The sequence below is a fragment of the Glycine soja genome, chromosome 18 (genome assembly GCF_004193775.1).
Source record: "Glycine soja cultivar W05 chromosome 18, ASM419377v2, whole genome shotgun sequence".
Taxonomy (NCBI): domain Eukaryota; kingdom Viridiplantae; phylum Streptophyta; class Magnoliopsida; order Fabales; family Fabaceae; genus Glycine; species Glycine soja.
Window position 1 is genome coordinate 4,686,762 of NC_041019.1, and position 8,116 is coordinate 4,694,877.

The following is an 8,116-nucleotide window of genomic DNA, read 5'->3' on the forward strand; positions in this document are numbered from 1 at the left end:
TAGATCCAGATTAGATTAATCAATATATGGAATGACATTTTAAAGTGGCATTTAAATATGTAAAACCAGCTGTCAATTTAAAATGACAACCGTTAAAATGATATTAAAAAATATAATCTATCTATGTATGCATGAAGTCCATTATTTCAGTGACATATACTAACATTCTTGTAATGATAAAAAAAAATACCACCATTCTTGTACTAACTCTACATAATGTAAATTTTACAAATTAATTAAAATATCATTAATTAAAGTGCGGATTCTCTATATCCTTCATAATGGAATGACATTAATTCAATGTGATAATATTCAATTAATACTTTAACACAAAACAGAATAGCAGCAACAAATGCATAGTGAAAATGAATCACGGATTGTATCAAATTATTCTATATAAAGAGATTGTTGGTGGCAGTAGAAACCACAAGCATCTCTTCTTTCTCACTTCTCCTTTTGTTTCTCCCTTCTTTTGGTCACAATCATGACCCGGAGAAAGACGAAACTCACATTCATAGCCAATGATACTGAGAGGAAGACTTCATACAAGAAAAGGAAGAAGTCACTGCTGAAGAAGACGGAGGAACTTAGCACTCTTTGTGGCATTGAAGCATGTGCCATAGTTTATGGCCCCGATGATCCTCAGCCAGAGACTTGGCCATCCGAAGCGGGTGTCAAAAATGTGCTGGGAAAGTTCTCTACCATACCAGAATGGGAGCAGGGAAAGAAAATGGCGAACCAAGAGAGTTTCATTGCAGAAAGCATCCAGAAGGGCAGAGACAAGGTGAAGAAAATAGGGAAGGACAACAAAGAAAAGGAGATGACCATGTTCATGTATCAGTGCTTCAACACAGGTACTGTTCAGCCTGATAACAACATGGCCATAGCTGATTTGAATGTTCTTTCATCTGTGATTGAACAGAAGCTGAGGGACATTAGTAGAAGGATGGAAACGCTGAATGTTAACGAGACAACACCACAGCAACCCGAGATGCAAACACCAGCGCTTCCCGTAGCGCCTGAAGAGACAACGACGACACCGCTGAATTATGGCCATGATGAGTCGGATGTGAATGCTGACCCCTTGGAAAGCCAGTGGTTTATGGACTTGCTTAATGGTAATGGGGATGAGACACCAATGACTCCATTTGGAGATGTTAATCTCCCACTCTAAACTGGCTTTTGGCCTAACCTGTTACCTTGAAGCATGTCCTTGTTAGAAGTCCTTTGGGGATCTATGGTCTGGGGTTTATGAATGCTTGTTTAAGTTCAATAGTTTATGGTTTGGGGTTAATTTATTTTACTGTCTAGTCTTCTCATTTTATTATTCTGCTTATTAGTTTCGCTTTTCAAAATATATTGGTTTGTTAATAAACTATGTCTTTCGGTTTGTTGTTTACCTCATGTTGTGATACCATTAATATTGAAAGTTCGTCTTTGTTTCATTGCGTATTAGGCTATTCTGAATACGTACACAACCTGTATACAGAATATTCACTCTCCTACGCATGCCTTAGTTGGTACCAAAATCTTTGATGGACATTTTAAATTACATGCAACTCACCAGACACGTTACCAATATCCATATACTAGAGATCAACATCTTATAAACAGACGCAGATGAGAAAGAAGGGTGCACCAGACCCCCTATTTTCACGAGTCTGGCATATCTTGGTCCAAATAAACCTCGGACAACACTAAAGTCATTTGTTGTCGTATCTATGCCTCCAGTCCCATTCCCACAGCCAACCAGACTCTCACCGCCGCACCCCCATGCTCTTGGAAAAGGGGAGAAATAAATCCTTTAAACAATTGCTGCCAGTAGGATTGAAAATAAGTCCAGATGAGCTGAACTCCCTTTAACTCCACTCGGTTAAAATTTGATGTGAATTTTTTTTAGGTAAAATTCGATTTTATTTAAACATAGCAACAACTCGATTCAGCTTGTCAGATCAACTTGGTTTAAAATTATAATTATTTTATCCAGAAATTAAATCAATATGAAATTAATCAAAAATTTAATTAATCATTTTAATAATATAAAAATATATTACTATATATACATGTATATATTAAATTTATAATTATTGTACATGCTTTTATTTATTCATTTTATACAAAAGAATATTAAATTAACTAAAAATAATTGTAGGAATTCAAGCATATCAATTTTTTTATAGGAATTCAATAATATAAAATATTTAATATATACATAAATTGTTAAATAGTTATAGATCTAAATATAAATAAATATACTTATATATCAAGCTGATTTATATAAACCAATCGAATCAAATTATATGTAATTTAAATTTAACTCGTTTATTCAGCGAATTTTACTTTGAACTCAAATTTTACTCATTTATTTTACGAACCAAATTTAATTAATCAATTACGTCAAATCAAGTCTTGAACTATGTTCGAATTGATTTGATTCATTATCATGGAGGATTGTCTAGCGGGCAGTGGGGAGCTTCTCAGGGAGGAGCAAGGTGGCTTATGTAGGAGGATCCTAATGAGAATAGGTGGGATGTTTCTTCTAAGGAGTCCTGCTGTTGACTCTTGATTCATCTTTTTTGTGTACAGTTTCTCCCTTAAGATTAGATTAGTAGTGACTCTTGTGGGATTTGAGTGTGTTTCTTTCTTTTTCTTTTGCATATGTATGGATAAACTTAGGTTCTAAATATTTTGTATGTATACTTGCGGTCATAAGTTTTTTATCATATGTATTTTGGGACATATGCATACCCTGATGAATTATCGGTTCAAACTTAGTACTTATTGTAATAAATTGCTCTTCATTATATATTTCAACAACTTAAGTTTATAACACTTCTCTTTCACTTCATAAAAAAATATATGGTTTACAATCAAAACACTTTTGTTTGTGCTGAACCATTTATATTTTTGTCACTAGTTGTATGCATAAAGGACCAAAAAGAGGAGGAAAATTACTCACATTTTTTTAAGGTAAACTATTTCAACAAGTGTGGATCAATGAAAACGATTATATTAATAATGAGTTTAGTTTAAAGGAAAAGTGAATATTTATTTATAATAGATTTTAGAGTGTCTTAATTTTTTTTTTCTCTCTATCTATTTATTTATCTATCTATTTTTGTTTTGCAAATGAAGTCAGACACAACACAAGCAAGCACATCACCATCGTAAGCCATGCCATGAACAGAAGGAGAATCACTTTCAACAACATAACACACACATTATAACTAAATCCTTCTAAAAAGAAAACAAAAAAAAATCTTTTTTTTCAAAATTCAAAACCAAAATGATCCTCTCCAACTTTTCTACTTGCGACCCAACTACTCCTCACTCACAAAGCCTTATATTTTTCAGACCTTTTTCTCGTCACTTCGATAAATAGCTTTGCAGAGATAGGGTTTCTTCATCTCCTCCAACCCCCCAAATTATAGAGAGATTGGAAGAGAGGGAAAAAAATCCACCCCGTCAAATCGATGTCGATGTGGGTTACAAAGGACATGACCCCGCATGCATGTGACCTATGGTAATGATGCATGTGACCTATGGTGGGTTCAGTGACTCTAATTCATGAATCGTGAACTGGGTTTCGCTAGGATGATGTTGCTAACAGGTTCGCTGGTGCTATTAATGCGGGTTTGATTTTGGCTAGATATGAATTTTGGGGCTAGTAGCTTTGGCTTTATGATGAGGCTTATGTTTATTCAATTCTAATGTGTAGGAAGAAGGAGATCGAGGGCAAAGAAAATGGTAAATTGGGAAAGAGAAAAAGAAAAGCAGAAAAAAATCTCAACCTTATATTAAAAACTTAAGATATCTAACAAAAAAAAATAGATTTCTCACTGTGGGAGACTTTCTCTACCTACCCATGCTAGCATTTGTCTAGAGAAAGAAAAAAACTAAAACAAAACTAAAACATGTGCTCTATTATAAACGTTTAATAATGATAGGGAATTGAGTTTTCTTTTAAAGTTTCAAGTATTGAATTCTGTCTTTCGTCCTTTTTATATAAGAAATCAATTAGTGCAATTCTATATCTAATTATGAGAAATGTAGATCTACGTTTAAATATGTTAATTAATTGCTAATTTCATTTTATACTTTTAATTTATCGTAAAATTTATTAACAAGACATTCATTAACTATGTGGATATATTTCTAAAATAAAAATTAAATTTATGACATTATTGATTAAAATTAATCAATTTTACTGTTTTTATTGGTGTTGATAAATTAGTTTTTTTTTATACAAAGGGTTAGAGTGAGTATTTTTGGTCCCTCCAAGTATTAAGAGATTTATTCTTCCCAACAGATATTATTTCAAATACACGAATCATAAATTAAATCTATAATCACATGTTTAAGAGAAAATAAGAATTAAAATAGTTTTATATTTTTTAAATAGGTTCACATGACTCAACTCGAATCGATTATAATAATTGAATATAATTTTTTAATATTAAAGATTTTATTCCAAAATTAAAATGTGATCCTCCGCAAATCTTATATCATTTAAACAATATTTTGTTGTAAAATCCCACTAATAATTCGTTGTACATGGATTTAATTATTATGAATCTGTGTGCTAAGACAATGCGCAATGATGAAATATGGTAATGGAAAATCTCCAAGCTTCTAGCAAACTTTTCCTAAACTAATTCTGTTACGTCTTGAATTTGTTTATATATATATATATATATATATATATATATATATATATATATATATATATATATATATAACTATGATAGTGAGAAAGACACATCCAATTTTCACAATTTCATCCTTGCCCTTTTTTTTCTTTTCTAATCACTACCATGAAGAAGGTGAAACTGGTGTATATAACCAATGACTCGAAGAGGAAGGCAACATCAAAGAAAAGGAAAAATGGTTAGAGATTATTATGTTTTTATTTTATATAAACCATATTGTTAGTCTTGTAGCATGCATATTTACCGTTTAATAAAATTTCTATTTCTCCTTTCTTCCAATTTTCTTTATGATTTATTTACAGGTTTGATCAAGAAACTTGATGAAATTAGCACCCTTTGTGGGATTGAAGCATGTGCTATAATCTATACTCCAAATGATCCTCAGTCGGAGGTTTGGCCATCTGACCTTGGAATCCAAAGTTTGCTTTCTAGGTTTAGGAGAATCCCTGAACTGCAAAAGAGCAAAAAGATGTTTGATCAGGAAAGCTTTTTGAGGCAAAGTATCATCAAAGCCCAAGAGCATCCGAAGAAACAAAAGAATGAAAACAGGAAGCATGAGATGACACATCTTATGTTTCACTACCTGACTATCGGGAAGATTTTTAACAATCCTAACTTGATTGATTTGAATTATCTCTCATGGTTGATTGATCAAAACTTAAACGAAATAGAAAAGAAGATTAATAGGATCCTAACCCAAGAAGTGACACCAGTGATTGAAAATGGAGGAGAGAAAGCATATACAAATCATGTTCCAGGGCAAGGGAGCAACATGAACGCCATGCAAAAACATTGGTCCATGGAATTTATTATGGTAGTGCCGGGGATGAGATGCTACCATTCGGAGATGTCAATGCCCAAAATGACCTTTGGCCAAGCCCATATGTCCCTTGAATATATATATATGATCTTTTTATGTAATGTTTCAAGTGCCTTTCCCATTTTAATCTTCTATATGTTAAGTTTTATTATCAGTTTGCAAAACAAATAGTTAGTCCTTAATCTTAATAATATTTACTTTTAAAAGGTTATAGTGATCAATGGAATAAAAAGAGATTCTATTATGTGTTTTTTACAAATGTAATTTTTAATTAACTTTCTACATCAACTTACATACCATTAATTTTTATTTTTTTTAGATGCAAATATATTATACAAAGTACATGGGGTACTCTAACCCATATAAAACCAAGCTCCTTAAAAAAGGACATAACATCTACCATAATTGAACTATACATTCTCTTGGGTCAGTGCACCTACCAGAAAACAAATAAAACTTACATACCATTAATTTATTATAATTAGGAACTATATTATCAATAATGTTATGTTATGTAATATAATGATTTATTTATAAGCAAGTTTTATTGGTAAATTGTATCCCAACTGAGCACAAGATGTGGGAAAATTTAGGAAGAGAAAGAGTTCCAATATGATAGTTTTTGCTTTCCACTCCTAATTATGTGACTTACAATTCAATTTCTTTATGCAAATGAGTCATGCATCCACATCAAAATAAGTTTTATGTTCCAAACTAGGTTGATCCCATAACTCTTAAAAATCCTCTTTGCATGCTCTATATTATTGAAAAAGAAGAAATCAGATTGATTGAATTTAAAATTTAAAATATATAATCATTGATTTCAAAATTTAAATGTATATATATATATATATATATATATATATACTATAATTATTGATTTCATTACATTATAATAATAACTGAATTCAAGTTAAATCATGAATTTAGATTTCTTTTCATCCAATGTTTGATTCAATTTGGAAAACAATTCTTTTATTTGCTTATTGGTGTGTAATTATTGTTAAATGGGTAAAAATTAATTAATAAAAAAACAAATAACAAAAAAATGATGAATTGTATTAAAGAAGAATTTAATTTGAATGCACTCACGGTATAAAGGTATTTTACACTATCATCCAGCCAATATTACAAATTGTCGAGTTTGATAAGTTTATTAAATTTTAAAATAACTACTTTAAAATCATATTTGAGATTATTTCTAATTGATTGAGAATATAAAAAAAATTGCATTTACAATACATGGAAATTTATGGATTTTTTTTTAATTTTCCCTTATGTAAAAGACATTTTATTAATTAATTACATTAATATGTTGAAGTAAGGATACTCATCAATTGATCTAATATAATGTAAAATGAAATAGTTGATGCAGAAAATATATAAGGAACAAAACAAAAAACAAATCAAAAATTGAAATTGAAAAAACTTTTTTTTTTCATTGGATTAAATCAGATTTCGATTCCCAAGTTAAAAATGGATCAACTCCAAAACACTTTGAATTATATATGTTGTGTATTCAAGATAATTCAATACCTAGAACTTTAACTCATGCATTACACAATAAGTAACATTGTAATTTCTATAATATTTGATTAAGTGTTTTAATTAGATTGTAAGAGTAATTAAATTTAATTTAAGTGTCTGTAATTAATTAATTAATTATGATATGATGGGTTGTTATATTTATGTCTATGTTATGTATATGTCATGTTCTATATATGTTTTGATGAGTTTAAAAATCTTTAGACCTAAGTGGATGGACCTTTAGTCATGAGAAAAGGGTGGATGAATTTAGTGAAGTGTGGGGTGTACATAGAAGAAAGTGAGAGAGCCATAAACTACTAAGAGACCATTTGTAAATTTTGAACCAAAATACAAATCCTCTCATTTCACTCTCTTTTTCCTCTCCAAGACAACCCACCATTAGAGAGTGTGAGACCTTGAATTTCCTTGACTCAATGAACCTTGTAATGATGTTCTTTTCGAGTTTTGAGGCTAGTTCAATGGTAAGGAACTCTCCTTATTCCCCTTTCATTTTCGTTTTTCATTTTTCCTCCATGAGTACTTTTGGAAGTTCATAAAAAGATTTCATTTTCATGGTTTTGATGTGGTTTCTGTTGTTTTTCTGAGTTTAGGTGGTATGGATGGTGTGGAGCTGTTGTGAGAGTAGGAGAAAGCTTCCATCTTGGACTCAAAGTTTCTTTCTTTCCTTCTTCTTCTTTACAAAGTCATCTTTTGTGTTTGAATAGGTAAGGGAAGCTTCATCCATTTTTTATGCTTAGGTTGTTATGGATTGGTTTCAATATTGCTGGAAAATGAATCATGTTGCTTGAAAATGGAAGTTTGAGCATTTGAGGTTTTGAGTTTTGAAATTTGGATTTTTTATTACTTGATGAATATTGGTGAAAAGTTCCTATTTGTGAAGAGTTTTGTTGTAGTTTATGTATTAGAATTGATACAAAATGGTTTGGGTTTGTTTTGGGATGATTTGGAAGCCATGAGAGGCATTTCTACAGAATTTTGAAATGTAGCAGAATTTGCAGCCGATACCAGTTTGGAGTCCACTGATTAGTCTCGCAACCAA

General features: G+C 30.8%; 1 protein-coding gene across 1 annotated transcript; it reads left to right on the forward strand.

The window, feature by feature from the left end:
* The first annotated feature begins 449 nt into the window (after nucleotides 1-449).
* Nucleotides 450-1,341, forward strand: LOC114394876 (agamous-like MADS-box protein AGL80). Its single transcript, XM_028356551.1, has one exon. The coding sequence runs from the start codon at nucleotides 485-487 to the stop codon at nucleotides 1,172-1,174; it is 690 nt and encodes a 229-aa protein (XP_028212352.1). The 5' UTR covers nucleotides 450-484; the 3' UTR covers nucleotides 1,175-1,341.
* The last annotated feature ends 6,775 nt before the right edge of the window (nucleotides 1,342-8,116 follow it).

What these genes read in the sequence shown, in the direction of transcription:
- LOC114394876 (XM_028356551.1), top strand. Translation starts at nt 485, where the DNA reads ATGACCCGGAGAAAGACGAAACTCACATTCATAGCCAATGATACTGAG.